The sequence below is a fragment of the Poecile atricapillus genome, chromosome 3, assembly GCF_030490865.1.
Source record: "Poecile atricapillus isolate bPoeAtr1 chromosome 3, bPoeAtr1.hap1, whole genome shotgun sequence".
Lineage (NCBI taxonomy): Eukaryota > Metazoa > Chordata > Aves > Passeriformes > Paridae > Poecile > Poecile atricapillus.
The window spans coordinates 15,539,796-15,555,404 of record NC_081251.1 but is presented as its reverse complement, the minus strand read 5'-3'; the positions used below and the strand labels follow the sequence as shown (position 1 = coordinate 15,555,404).

Genomic DNA, 15,609 nt, shown 5'->3' with positions numbered 1-15,609 from the left:
ATTGGAGTCCTCCAATTAAGATATATATTCCTTAAAGTAGCTTGGTGTCAAATTAGACTTTGGATAGTTCCATTGGTGATAGTTTAATGTTTGAGAATGGGAATGCTTTATATGACTAAATCCCCAGTGTCTTTATTTTCATATGTGATATATTATTAAGAAGCTACTAATTCAACTGCTTTTCATTAGGGGAAACCATATTTCCTTGCTATCTAATTATGATTAGTATTCATGTAATGTTCTTACTTGAATTATGTGGGACTTTAATTTTTCTCCCAGTACACTCAGGAGAAGTTACATATGATTCAGGTTTTGTTCCAAGATTGGTTTGTTATTCAATTTAGTACTGCTTTTTAGAAGGAATGGAAAGTACTGTGAGCCTGGCCTTCTGCAGAACTCTTGTAATGCAAGTTTTTCTTGTTTCTCAAGATAGTCCTGGAGCAGTCTAAGCCAATTTTAAGACTGTTTAGAAACTATAATGAACATGATACAACTTCCTAACTGTTACAAAAAGTTACATGTGTAATAGTAGGTGACAGAATTACTCATTTGCCCTAAGCATGTGTTCATGTAAGTCTGAACTGCACTGAGGGGAGATAATCTAAAAAAAGACAGTGTAATGTTGATAATCACTCAGAATTTAAGCATTGGCTACAGAACTTATATTAAATAGATGAAGGCAAATTATTGAGTAGAACCACATTAGGTCACATCATGTCTTGTCATGAGCATGGTTATTCTGTTTGTAATCTGGGCCAAAAAAAAGAGCAGAAGCCTGAATTCACTCTTGTTCAGGTAAGTTTTTAAGCTGTGCACAAAGCGTAAAGCCCTGCTGAATTTCTTTTAAAGGAAGATTACATATGAACAAATTGACTGTATAAAATATGGATACATAATAAAGGGCTCTTCTGAATTAGAACCACTGGCTAAAGCAGAAAAATAATAGCTTTTATACATTTTAAATGGTAAAGTAGCCTGGGCAACTGCAATTGTTGCTTTTAGAGGTAAATTCAAGTAATCATTAAAACTATAAGAAATTAAGAATGTTTAATGAAACAGTTCAGGTATTGTGAAATGAGGGTCAAACCTTACATCCATACTTATGCAAACTTCAGGTCCTGCTGAGTTCATTATGAACAAACATGTCAAAATCTTTCTGTAAGTTATATTCTCCTATAGCAGCAGACCTCAGTACAAACATAGAACTGTCTTCATGCAGCCAGTGGTTTCAAAAAGAGAATTTCAGATTTATAGTCACTAATAAATATGCAAATATGGAATTACTATACTTTTAAAGCTAAATAACATGAAAGATTCTGTGGAAGGGTTCTAGAGAATGTGAGCCTGGTGCTGAATGGGAATATGGTCACAAAGACCAAAGAGAAGGCTAAAGTGATAATTATTTTTTTTTTTTGCTTCAGTTTTAAAGAAGCAGTTTAGGGAATGTGTGAGCAAAGCGGATGTCTGAAGGTTTGTGGCCAGTGATGAGATGCTGCATAATTGTTGAGATAGCTGGCTGGTGTCACTGCAATGTCACCATCAGTAACTTTTGACCTGTTATGGTGACTGCACAAGTCCTCAAGGGAGGCAGGGGATCCTTCCTCTCTTCTTGGCACTAATGAGATACATCAGGAGTGCTGGGTGCTGTTCTGGGCTACCCAGGACAAGGGAGACATGAATGCAGTGGAGTGAGTCCAGTACAGGGCTGTGGAGATGGTAGAGTGGAGCCTGACAAATAAGGGGAGGCTGAGAGAGCTGTGACTGCTCCTCCTGCTCCTGAAGGTGGAGGATATTCAGGGCATGTATGATGTGGTACCTGCAGGAGGGTGCAAAGGAGGAGAACCAGATCCTCCTTAGTGGTATCCAGTGACTGGATGACAAGGAATGGGCACAAATTGAAGTATAAGAAATTCCATTTAAGTGTAAGGGAAAACAAAATCTTTTTTCTTTGTAGAGTGAGGTTGGTGAAACACTGGAGCAGATTGCCCACAACCATTGGAAGCTGCCATCTATGAACATGTTCAGTATCTGACTGGACATGGTCCTGGGCAGCCTGCTCGAGCTGACCCAAGCAGGGCCTGGACCCAGTGGTCTCAAGCAGTCCCTGCCAACCTTCACCATCTGTGGTTCTCTTATCTCTTTAGACAGTTCAGCCTCAATTGCAAATTGCATCTCTATTATTTTTTCTCAAAGCTCTCAGTTTTGGAGCATCTGGACACATAATGAGCATTTCACAAGAAAGGTGGTGGGAGATCTGAAGCAACTTTCTATTTGTTCCTTGTATATTTTATGGAATTTAAAACTAGCACGTTTCTCTTTGCAATATTGCAGCCTGGCTCCATTCTTGCACGTGTTTAATCATAAAGTGCTAAAAGAATCAGTATAAATAATCCTGTATTAAACAATTCAGAATTTAACATCAATAACTAATTTTAAATAATTAACAAATATGGTAGTAGAACAAATGTATAACCCCCTTTAACCCTGTTTTTCAGTCATGGCCTGTATATGAGGAAGTATTCAACAAAATGCATGAGCTTGCAGCATTTTTAGACCTGCCTCGTTTTCCAGATATAACAGAAAGCTGCTTTCTTCATCCAGACATGCTGTGCATGAAGTACTTGATGGAAGCTAATTTACCTGGTAAATATTTTCCCTAGTCCAAACTGATAAAATTTTTCTGTGGTTTATTAAACTCTAGCAAAAAGGCTTAAATTGCTTCTTCAAAAGTCTGCTTTTTTCCATCTAACTTATTCCCATTTCAGCTTGAACTGAAAGATATTCTTTCTATAGAAAGCACCTTCATCAAACATCTTCAGAGTATGTGTTACAGGCCCAGATATGCAAGGGCACTCTGATGTTGGCTCTGTAAGGCTGTGGAGTGGATACTTCATTTTAAATCTTTCAGTATCCATGTGAACTAAGAGGCACCTCTTGAATTCATGTGATATATTAACTTCAGCTAAATGATTCATGAAGTTGGGGCCTGATTTCTTAGCTCTGGAATTCTCATATGTAATAATGACTGTATATTCTTTAACAGAATACATTTTGTGTATTATATAATATTGTATATTACCATTTATTTTAATATTAATTGATGGCGTGTGACAGATCAGCTGCTGTCTCTCTTGATTTATGTTTTAGTTCTGAAATAATATATAGCATAAGTATTGACTCTTTTTGTCTATCTTAAAATTAAGTCTTGAATATTGGCTTGTCAAAAAAAGACCAGTATGTCCTAGTATGTGAACTCTGTATGTTACCATACTTTCTGTCAAATACCACTGTGACTGAAGATGAGTTACACAGACAAATGGCCTTTAAATTATTTTTTTTTTCTCAAAACATTCCAACAGTTCAAAGTAGGGGAGGGAGTTATTGTCATATTTTTCAATTAGTTACAATGACTAAAAGTGTCTGTTTTTCTGTTTATTCACAATTGAATGAAGAGAAGATAACCAACAGATTTAGGGCTAAAATTCTGGAGTAGTAATTCTGATTTTGTAGTTTTACGCTGGTGTTGTCATCCCATAGAGGATTACATTATTTTACAGATTGTGAAGTATCAATTGAATCAAAAAAATGGCCACAAATTTGTCATTTTCAGATTTTTTACAGAGAAATGCAAAACTATGTACTCTTTAAAAATTACTGCAGAAGAGGAATATATTGTCCTTTTCCCTGCAATTGAGAATTTTATAATGTATAAGCATTTTTTAAAAAATTGAAAAAGGGCTGCTGTTGTTGTCTTACAACTCCAAAAAATAAAAAAAAGCAATTAATTAGGAGTGTTAAAGGACACTAAATACCAATGAAGAGACTATTTTATGTATCTGAAATAAAACTAAATATGCTGCTAATATTTATAAGAAAATTTAATTTCCACATTTTTTTAACTTTTACTGTTATGTATGGGAGATTAAAAACGAGTTCCTACTGAACTCTTTGTAAGCAACAAGAGAGTGTAAGTACAACTGGATTGAGGTTGTACTTAGTCATACACTGCTAACCTTTGTGGAATCTGATGGTGATGTAATCAACTCCTGTATTTCTTGCTGAACAGGAAAGGTGAGAAATTTGGGGGATTTGTATCTGTGAAAAATAAGCAGAGTAATAAGAGACTGTATAGATAGCCTGCTGTGTATCTTGTGGAGCTGCAGCTGGATGTCCCTGGTGTAGCCCGCGCGTGCCGCCGGGAGAGCCAGGTGTGACCTCGGCTGCTTTTGCTGGGGGAGCAGCCACTGCTGCCCTGCCATGACCAAACTGCTCTCCATGGCCAACCACCTTCTTTACACCCAGCCCTGTTCCTCCTCTGTGCAGTGCTGCTTCCTGCCATGGGGGTTTACTCAACATGCAGGAAAAAAGTTTGTGACAAGTTTTTTGCTTTTGGGGATTTTTTTTGAAAATATATTTATGTGGATTTGTAATAGGCTGTCCCGCAAGAATGTTTGGCATGGTCTCACTTGTGTTATTCAAGTAACATCAAAACACTATTCAATACGTGATTTTTTTATTCTCCATATGAATATATAGTAAGTCACAGGTGTTTTCTGTGTAAGTATAGAGTAGGTTGCCCAGTATTTTTAAAAGTATCCAAAAATACTCTTCAGCCTGAAAAATGGCTGTCAAATGGTCCTAAAAGACCTAAGCAGTGTTTTCCTCAAATGGCCAACATATTTGCACTGTAAAAATATTTCTAGCTTGTCTTAACATTGTATATTTTTACTTATATTAATCAGATGAATTGCATAATTGGACTTGTCGAGTGGTGAAAAAGACTGGTATTGGAGAAGTGGATTTCCTGACTCTTATGCCTGGAAATAAGTCAACAAGAAAAGTAAAATATGATGTTCTTGCTGCAGCAGTTATTATAGTTGTGCTCAAATTATTGTTTTTATTAGATGATCACTATGAATGGTAAGTGTACAGAAAAATCTGTAGCAACCCCCAAAGTTCAAAGTGCAAATGCTTGTCTCAGATCATTCTTTCTTTGGAGTTAAATTCATACTGCTGGAACTTCAATTAAGTTCAGTAGCTTAAACCATACACTTGAAGGCATTTTAGACATGAAATAATAGTTTATTTTAAAATTCATTGGGTTTTATCTGATTCTTGGAATAAAATTAGGATGTCATTTTTTTGTCCATTGTAATTGAACTTCATGTCAAAAATGCAGTATATGGATTTACAAAACAACCTGATTTTCAAAATTTTTTTACAGGTTACTTTCAGGGTTTGCTGAAGAAAGAAATAAAAATAACACAGAAGGTACATAAATATTCTAGTAGAAGCAGTGTTATGATTTTGTAAATGAAACAGTTTTGCAGTCAGGGTTAGAAAGACTTTTCTTATTGATCTTGACAATGTGTTTTTGTCATTCATTAAAGGCAAATTTTATTTGGAGAAAAGAGTAGATCCTGTTCATGTAAAATGGCCTCAGTGTACCTGCACAATTTTTACAGTTCAGGGTAGGGGAGTTTGGTACACCTTTTATTGAGTGCCTCTCTGCTTCTGCTTGTGCATGTTTGCCTCTTGGTTTGGAGTTTTATGCGTGGTAGGTGGAGATAAATGGATATGCCATGAAAAGGGAACACACTTTGATCCTAAATAGCAGATACTTAGTAGGGGCATCAAACCACATTTATGATAAAATCCAAACTTGTTTCGTCTTGTTAAATAAAATGTCTTAGTGTGTAACATATTTCAGATTTAATCTAGTTTCTTCGTCCAAATAATCCTGAGAGAGTGTGGAAAAGCTAACAGCAATTAAGATAGAGAAGATAATGGTGTGAACATGGTTCTTTGAGGGCAGAAAGACCAAATCAAAGATTAGAAATCTTCAGGAAGCTGTTCCATGGCCTGATCCAAATCACAGTTGAAGATAAGGTCCAAGATGTGTTACAGTAGTTTATCTGTTGGACCTTTTATCCAGTTTTGGGTCATTTTGACCCTTCTGTTGCTTTGTTTAAAATTTAGGTCCATAATAAAATTATGGTGTTAGTCATGTGGGAGCTCAATTACTGCTGGAACTAGAGACAGTCATCACTGTTAACTAAAACTGGTTATTTTCACATTCAGGTGGATACACAAACATATGGTGGATTTTTTCTTTTCCTTTTTACTTCCCTTGAAAACTTGAAGTACATGATAGTGACAGGAGTGGGGAGTTGTGCAACTGCTTTACAAGCTGAGGCTCAAAGTTAATGTCTTAATGGGGTTTCTCCCTTATTAACAAGTCTCATTGCCCTTGGGAGTTAACAGCTCATTCTTTGCCCACTTTTTTACTTTAAAATCTGCTGGTGCAAGTGATCCATATGCTCTGTTTTGTTGTCCCTGTGCTTAAAATGTTGGGGTGATGGTGAGCAGCTGCACAGATGAGCTGGTGTGAGAAATTCTGTTAGACAACTGATTGGTGCCAGAGCTCAAAACTGCCTCTGGCACTTTCCCAAAGTTGGAGTGCTGAAATGAATAATGGTTAATACTGAGTTTGAAAGATTCAATTTATCTTGACTTCATTCTCAACTTAACTATCCATTCTCTAGTCCTTTTTTTTGTTGTTTTAATTAAAAAATAGCATTTCAGCTCCTAAGTTTCTTCAAGTCACACTGGAAGCAGTACAATAGAACAATATGTTCAAATAAACATGATTGAGATATGCATAGATGTATATGTATGTGTGTATCAGAGCTGTGTATTTTCCAGTCAGCTCAGCTATATGAACGTCAGACCAGCGGTACTGGCCAGGTGAAGGATTATTACAGTGTAGCACCATGTCTCTGACAATGGGCTTGCATGTGACAGATGCTTAATAATTCATATGAAGTTTAACACAAATTTCTACCACCTCCCACATTGCTCTCCCAACAATTCAGGGGTATTTACTTAAACCTTGGGGTTTAGGGAGCTGATAAAAGAAGTTGTACCCGGACCTTTAGATTTCAAGGAGTACTGAGGGGTCTTTGTTACTTTCATGTGTTTCTTGGTTTTTGAGACCATCTATGTTTTTAGCATCTAGACAGTCTGAGGCAGGATAATGCAAACAGCAGAAATGCAAATAATACAATAGGTATGTAAGTTTGATTGTAAGAGCAGTATATTCACCTTCAGGAGAGTTTAAACAGCTGGCTGGCAAAGCTGAGCATGACGCAAGCATTGCACGCAGTGTAACTGGGGCAATGGGGAAATGCAAAGCCTGGTTAATTCACAATGCAGATATTCCACCCACGGGGAATAAGAGTTGATTATTTTTAAATATATAAATCTACACCATATTTCAGTTCAAAATTCTTATCCTTACTTGGTCTCCTTCAGTCTTGTGCCTCTTTAGAGGATCAGTGTTAAAGGTGCTGCTATATGTCCTATGTCTTCATGTTTTTGCATGTGCTGGTAAATTCTTGTGCTCGTATCAACAAAGTGAAGTTCATGTCCTCCAAACCATGAGAGGCTGGAAGTTCATGTCCTCCAAACCATGAGAGGCTGATAGGAAGTGAAGGCCATTGTCTAGTTTATCTTTCCAACCCTGTAAGATTTCATGGGTAGTAGAATAGACAGTGAGGAGCTGATGAAATCATGTGAAGTTTTGTGTATGAACTGCTTTAGATTTTGTTTAAACTTAAGCTTGATGCATAGTTTCATTAATCCCTTGAATTCAACTTTGAAACAGTTGAAGGCCACTCCACACAGTGGAGAACTAGTTAATTTGGTAGAGAGGATGTAGTTTCTAGGCTTACCTTTCCAGAAAAGAGGGGAAAGGTTTGATTTGTGTTAAATCTATGAAATCTAAGATTGGAGCTTCTTTGCACTTCTTATGACATGTTGTTCTTTCACTTCATTTCTGTATTTCTCTTTCTTACAGAATTATTAAATCAAGTATGTTTTCTTTAAGCACATAGCATTTAGGGTGCAAGATGCAGGGTCTAACTGCTTGGAGACCACCTTCTCTGTCATTCTTTAATTTCTTCCCAAACGAATGTGTGTATATTTTATTCAGGTGGCCCATATTTTGAGTTCAAGAAGTGGTATGAGGTGGTAAAACATTCCTTGGATGTGGAGCAAAAGAAATTGGATGAAGAAAGAGCCAAGTAAGAGGTTTTTAAGTACTTCTTTTTTAAGGTAGACAGTTCTACATGAACTCCAGATCCCTACTAAATAAATAATAATAAAAATCCCTAATTAAAAAAAATAGAAATTTGCTCCACGTATTCACCCACTTGAAGTGGGTGAATATGTGGAGCTTGAGTGAATAGAATGATTAAATCACTGTCTTAATTTTCTATTTGCACTCATAATGTTTATCCAGGTTATTAATGAAATGCTCACTTACTGTGAAAAATAGCTTCTACAGCTGAACAATTAACTAGTTACAGTAGATCTAGGCTAACATGCCTTGGTTTGCCTACTCAGGAAAAATTTCCTTTATATGTTGGAGGGGCTGTGGCTTTTTATAGCACTAAACATTAGATGATTTTGATTTAAAACTCTAGCAGTATTTGTAATAAGTTATTCTTTTATTCATTTGGTCCAGCTTTCTTTTTGTTAACAATTCTGATGTCTCTTACTGGTAGGTATCTGTGGAGATGTGAAAAGCCATTGTTTTATTCAGTCAAGAATAAATCTAAAGTTCTAAAGAGAAGACGTGAGTAAACTTTGCTTCTTCCCAGCAACACAGAAACTGCTCCAGCTTTTCCCACCATAGAAAATCTTCAGCTGTGACTGATAACATTTACATCTTAAAATATTTTGTCTCCTCTCTTTCATCTCTGGGTACAATTAATGTAGTGCTGTTTTACAACCCATGGCTAGAATTTTTCAAACATGCTCAACTGAAACTTCCTTTGCCAGTCTTCCTAACAACCTACTGAACCATGTCTCAGAATGAGTGCTCTTCTCATCTTCTCTAGTTTGCCTTTATATCACTGTTCCTTGTGAGTTGTTGGTCCTCCGTAGCTTTTCTGTCTGTTTCCTCATTTAGTTTCTCATATGGTTTGTTATGAATATCCCAGTGTCCTTTGGTAGATCTCGCATGTCCCTCTCCTCTCCCACTCCTTGCAACCTTCTACAGAAAGCAAGGAAGGCTTTAATTGCGTAGCCAGCTCTAGGTGGTCAGAATGTAGCTACTGTTTTTAGTAGCTCTGGAAGTACTTGTGAAAAGTTTCTGGGTTTGTGTTGACATAAAAGCAAAGAAACAAAACAACAAAACCCCAGTTGTCTGTAGAGAATAGGAAAACCAGAATTTCATTCAGCCAAATTAGATCTGGAGTTCTTCATTCTACATTTTTTGTTATCCAGAAAGCAGCAGGCATTTGAGAGAGATAGTAAGTGTTGCAAGTGGTATTTTTCCTTTTATATGCTCTTTCAGTTTCTGGAAGTGACAGGTTCAGGGACTTCTAAACAAGTTGTGTAATCCTATTTGGTTTGAGTTACACCTGTTGGTTTTCTCCTTCAAGAATGCAGTAGGGGTTTTTCTAAGTACTTACTCTTCAAAATTCAGTTGGGGTGATCCTGCAGTCAAGTTATGTTCCATGGAAAACCATGCTTAGATATAGTTATTTAAAGCTGATGATTTACGCAGATGCCCTTTAATTTTTGCATTTAGAGGATTCCTTGTCTGGCTCTGCTTCTCTTGGAGCTAGAAGAGGACCACATAGATTACAGAGCTTTATCATAATGTGAGCAGGAATATCACATGATTGTAACTGGGCAGGATTCATCTTAAAACAAATGTGCCATAATAGAGACAAACAGTGCTCTAGAACACTTCTGTGCCAGGTACAGATTTTCAGAAAACTTCCTAAACCTTTGATTTCGATCACAGATTTTACTGTCATCTTGAAATATAAACTTCTCAGTCCTTGGATTGTTTTAGGAGGTTTTTTCCTGTGTTTTAGGGTTTTTTTCTTCAATATATGAATGAGTTTATTTAAGCTCATAAAAAGAAGTTGAAGTTCCAACAATAATTTTTAACCTGCTTTTTATCCTAGGGAAACAAAGCATAGGCAGTCATACAGTGTGTGCTGATCTATCATGATACCTTCTTTCCCTTCTCAGCCTCAGTAACTTAGGAAAGCTTGTCATTCATTCACTAGCAGTGGGCAAACATGGAGTGGGGTTTTTTTTATTGTTGGGGTTTTATACCAGTTGAAATTTGCACCATGAAAAGCTTAACCTTGAATCCGTGTATGTATGAATGTGCTTTCTATCAGGATAGAAATCCTGGCAGTATCAAATGGATTTTACAGGTTTTACTTGCAGGAATGTTTTAGAGTGTTCCACTACTAATATCATTAGGTGTAAAAAACATGGCATTGTTTCAAAATGTTTCACTAAAACCCTTAAAGACGGAGGCAGAGAGAACCTAGAGACTTACAGGATTTCTCAGTCTTATATGCAGAGGTTTAAAGAAAAAAACAAAAGAAATTTTAAAAGCACAAGTACCCCATTTTCTTCTTGTATTAATCATCTAATATTCTAGTATCTAGTATTATATATCTAGTATTCTGGTACTTAATACATTTGTATTTGTTTCTTTTGTTTCTCTTTGCACAGAAATGGTTGTGAACTTACAAAATCAGTTTGGCAAGCTGTCTGGTTCAGTACAACGTGCTGAAAAGCCAAATCCTTCAAGTTTTCAGTTACGTTGGTCTGAAGAAAACACAGATGGGAGTTGTTTTCACGGGCATAGCCTGAAGGGAATTTTGCAAGAAAAACATGGTTTACTGACAGCCATGAACCCTGACTACTGGCTGTGTACAGTTAAACTATGTAATGAGAAGTAAGTATTCACATTTTTGCTAAATACAGTTTGGAAAGTTCTCCTGAAAGTAAAGTCCTGTACATATATTTTTGCAAACAACAAATACAGGGTGTGTGCACAAGCTATGTGTTCACATATAGTTACATTAATTTCTAGAAAGGGGTGTGTGAGGAATGGATAGTCTCAGACTCTGAATAGACAAACTATAACATGAAGAGTGATCAAAGTGAGGTTAGAAGAAGAGAGGAGATGAGACAAAATCAGTAACTAGAGTCACATAGCAAGAGTAGCAGCTAGGTGCAAATATTCATTTCCTCATAGTGTTTTATGAAAATACTTGAGATAAAACGCTCCAGAGAATGGAAAAACAGTCCCATTCATCTCCTCCCTGGCCTCTAAAAAAGCAGAGAAAATTCATTTTCTAAATCACTGTACTAAATCACTGTACTGATTTTGTGATGGCCTTAATCACAGTGACTTCTGGATCATATGCCAGACTTCGGTTCTGCCATTGGTTGTATTATGATACCCTAATCCAGAAGAGGAATGTATTGGTGAATATCAGTGAAAACGTTCGACTCTGTAGCTGGTTTGGATTCTCCTGAATTTCTCGTGCATGCTATTGGAAAGTGTTTTTTTGGAAAGGAGGCTGGGTTACATTCATGTGAAATGAGATTTCATTTGTCTATTGAATAGCAGGTCAAATCGTTACCTGGTATATAATTCAAAATGGCATTCAGAGATCAATAGCCCCTATGCAGTCTTAGTGATATGGTCTTGATTTTTAAAACATTACATTTCCCTTGAAAATAACTGGGTTTTACAAGTATGAAGTCTTTTCTGTCTTTCTGTAGATTTATTTGCTTGTCTTTATTTTCCTTTTCACTTTACTCTTCACGTACTCACCGTGACAGAAATGGGTTGGAATAATGTAAGCACAGTGTTACGTTACAAGAGGTTTGGCTATATGGATTCATTCTTTTGTATGAATAAGATCCTTTTTTTTTTTTTTCTTTAAGGGAGTAGAGGTAATAATCCTTTTACCACAGATTTGCGTAATCTTATGTACACATTGAATGAGTGGATATTTCGGTGTATGCTTGTGTGAATAATCTTCCATGCAAAGTCTGTTTTTAAACCTACATTTTCATATGTAATATATTAAAATGTTAATGGCAAACTGTCATAGCCTTCATGAAACAAGATTTGAATTTAAATTCTTACCAGTTAAATTTCCCATTATATCATTTGCAATGCAAGTAGTTAAGTATACATCTGACACTTACTTAACATTGGAAAACAACATCTACTCCCTCAGATATGAGGGTTTATCCTCTGTGTATGTAGAATAGAACTAAAAAAAAAAAATCTTACAAATTCACTTTCTCTAAAAATCTGCATGGCCTAATTGGACTGCTAACATGCTTTATTCCTGGGACTAAAGTGTGATTACAGCGTTAGCAAAGCTGAGATCAGTCAAATGGTTAGTGAAATGCTTTTACATTTTATTTTAAAACTTTCTGGTGTAAACTGGACTCTAAACTGATTTGCTATGGAAGTCTTTGGGTGGCAGGAGTTATATTCAGTGTTCATAAAGTCTTTTCCAACCTAAAGGACTGTATGATTCTATACGCGATGAGGTATTACAGTGTGCGAAAAGTGTTGCAATGCTTTTGTGGGGTGTGAGGTAGGGCAGAGGATGGGATATATGGCATGAGAAACCTAGTTCCAGATTTCCAGTGTGCCAGACTTTGGGAGGCTTTGAACAGACTTCACTCTGTGAAGCGTGGCTTGCCTGGCACTCAGGACAGGTCTGGCTGTTCCTCCAGTTTGAGGGAAAATGTAAATGTTTGCTGGGCCAGAGGGAGCTAGCAAATGACTTTATAGTCTAGTAATTAGCACACTTACCCGTAAATTGGGACAGACAGATCCCAGTTGTTCTGGTGAATATTTAAGATAGCTGCTCTGAATGAGACACAGGGAACATTTTAACTGCTTCTCCACATCCCAGGGCAATACCTAGTAAGTTAGCACCTGTACCCTCATATCATTGTACATGTTGTACACAATGTAATGTGTTTTTATTTAAAAGTTGAAACTTTGTAGTATTTTAAACTAAATTTGGGGCTTATCCAGTTTGGTGGTTTTCCAACCTAAGTTGCTGAACTTAATGTTTACAGAGCTATCTCTGCAGCTCATCCTCTGTGTCATCTTTTTTTTTTCAGTCTGACACTTGTTACCAGCAAGTCTAGTCTGCTCTTTTCATTATATACTTCATCAATAAAACCATCTCATCATTTTCATTAACATTTTCACCACAAAAGCGACAAAATAATGAAGCAGAAGGCTGCTACAATGCTAATTGCGTTCTGTTGATCTCATCAGTTTTGCTCCAATGTTTCCTGTGTTACTCCCATTTACTTAACTTAGCTTTTCTCTCTTGTTTCTCGACATGTAATTTGTATTTAGCACACAAAGGCAATGGACAATAAATGAATGGGTTATCCCATGACATAGTGTCAGGAAGATGAGAGGGAACCCTCTGGAGGGAGAAGAACACAGTAAAGAGCCTATGGTGTCTGGATTGAATAGTCTTAGAAATTTAAAAAATAGGGTGAGGTAGTCATTTTAATATTTTGCTACATTTGCTAAAAGCTGGAAGAACAGTCATTCCATTTAGTCCTGAAAGGCAAAGAATGTATGCTTTGCCTGGCTGAGTAAGATCCTGATTCATTCAGCTTTTTCTTCTTAGTGTGTTTGCGCCAGCTCTGGAGATATCTTGGATCAGTCCTATATTTCAGGGTTTTGCAGGAGTGGATCACCTCACGGGAATCAACACTGTAAACTAGAACAGTGATTTATGCTGTTGGTAAAATGTAGAGTTTGTCTCTAATTACAGTTTAATATATAAATGCTAGCTAAATGCACTTGTAATTTAGGGCTTTTGTTTTCTTTCCATTTCTTTTCAGATTGTGTGGTCATCTGGCTCATTACAGAGAAGTAGAGTTTCCCCAGAGTTACCATTTTGTACTAGGGTTGTTCTCCTTTCTTCTGAGGATTCAGCCCTCTTATATCCATGATGAGGTGTGTATGATAGAACACAAACTTTTTAATAAAAAACTCAGTAAAAAACTAAAATACAACAGAGTCCTAAGAAAGTAAAAAAGGCCTAAAACACCAGTATAAACCCCATGCAAATTAGTTGGTTGGATCCCAAACCATGGTCTTACATCTAAACTTACACTGATTCTTTTGTCTCATGGACATTTTTTGTTAAGATAATAGTGCTGGGATCTACTACTGTACTTGAGTTTTAGTGTCATTTTATCTGAAATTTAAGTCATTGATACTGGGAAATGAAACTGCCAAGGCAATTATTAATTACCATTTATTTCATTAATTTGCATCAGAGCCAACAGGAAGTTGTGAAATTACCATTTTTTGGGGTATAATTGTACATATTTTGAGCGTACTGGACATGACATTAGCATAATTACATTGTGAGATTTTGCAATTTAAATACCTATTTTTTTATTGCCATTGTATGACAGTAAATATATTTCTAGAAAATAATGTTTATTTTGTTTTTAAATGCTATGCGAACAAATAAAAGACACAGTTGGTTAATGTTGTTAATTGCAGTGAGTTTTTTTCTTTATTATTTCTAAACCGCATTCCAGTTGTTCTGGAACAACTCTGGCACTGTTTTCTATATTTCCTTGCATACTGTATATTTCCCAGTCTCTTGTTATGCCTGAGCCTCTCATTTAGGTTAACACCATTCAGGTCCACATTCCACTTGAGGCTTCACAGATTTTGCAGATACTTTTGTACCTGGTATAAAATCTGATCCCATTTCCTATGCAGCGGTAACTGCCAGGTCCTCCTGTCATTCTTTTGCAAGGCTACTGTTAAAGCCTTGAATTTCTTCTGACCACTTTATACTCCAGCAGCTTGTGCCCTGGCCATTCCATCAGTTTCTCATGCTTGATCTTACTTATGCACCATGTTTTTATACTGTTCCAGACAGCATGTAAATGAAGTTGGGTGCTGCCACTACATGAAAGACACCATAACAATATACATACATATATTGAACCTAGATGCTGCATAGATACCCGGATGAATAATGCTGCTTTCAGCTGAATGAAATTAAATTCATCATTTCCAACCATCAGTACAGAGCACAGAACTTATCAAATCTGATTGATCAAAACCAAAACCAACAACTGTTTCTAAGCATTATTATAACTAAGAAAAATGGTGCTCACAGACTTGACAAAGAGTAATGACTTCCCCCCCCCCCCCCCCGAGCAAAGGCTTCAGGGAGATGTAATCTGGGAGGGTAATCAGTTCAGGGAGTAGATTGTGAAGGGTTTAAACCATGAAGTTGTTTAAAAAATGGGAACAGGTGAATGATAGGAGTCTGGAGCAAGTGATAGTGGTATCTCACATAAAAGTGGGGCAGACAGGACTATTAAAAGTGAGTTTTAATAGTTACATGGAAATACTGGCAAACCAGGAGGCTTTGCTGGCTCAATAGAGGCAGGAGGTAATATGGTGTCCTGATATGGGGTGACACAAAAGTTTGGTTGAAAGTTTTTACTTTTTCAGGTATTTTAACTCGTTATTGTAGCACAGGGATTTAAAACAATGGTCCTATAAAGTGACTAACATGCAGATGATAAGGTATAGTTTTAGCCATACAGAACTAAACTGTGCTTGATGTGGGAAGAGGAAAGAGACTGAATTATTACTTGATGTATGTGTTAAGATATTTCGTAAGTGGGCACAGTGTAGTATGTCTAAATCTATTGCCATGCTGTGCTAGATACCTCAGACTTCTGGCAAGG

The 15,609-nt window shown here is 36.6% G+C and overlaps 1 protein-coding gene across 2 annotated transcripts in view; it reads left to right on the top strand.

The window, feature by feature from the left end:
* TAF1B (TATA-box binding protein associated factor, RNA polymerase I subunit B) overlaps window positions 1-14,370 on the top strand; it is a 45,671-nt gene extending 31,301 nt beyond the window's left edge. For both annotated transcript variants that reach the window (XM_058836656.1, XM_058836655.1), the window contains exons 9-15: window positions 2,496-2,643; window positions 4,743-4,920; window positions 5,225-5,271; window positions 7,994-8,084; window positions 8,568-8,638; window positions 10,549-10,774; window positions 13,726-14,370. In XM_058836656.1, coding sequence (XP_058692639.1) covers window positions 2,496-2,643; window positions 4,743-4,920; window positions 5,225-5,271; window positions 7,994-8,084; window positions 8,568-8,638; window positions 10,549-10,774; window positions 13,726-13,918 — 954 coding nt within the window. In that variant the 3' untranslated portion in view covers window positions 13,919-14,370. The remainder of the gene's footprint in view (window positions 1-2,495; window positions 2,644-4,742; window positions 4,921-5,224; window positions 5,272-7,993; window positions 8,085-8,567; window positions 8,639-10,548; window positions 10,775-13,725) is intronic.
* Window positions 14,371-15,609: the final 1,239 nt, after the last annotated feature.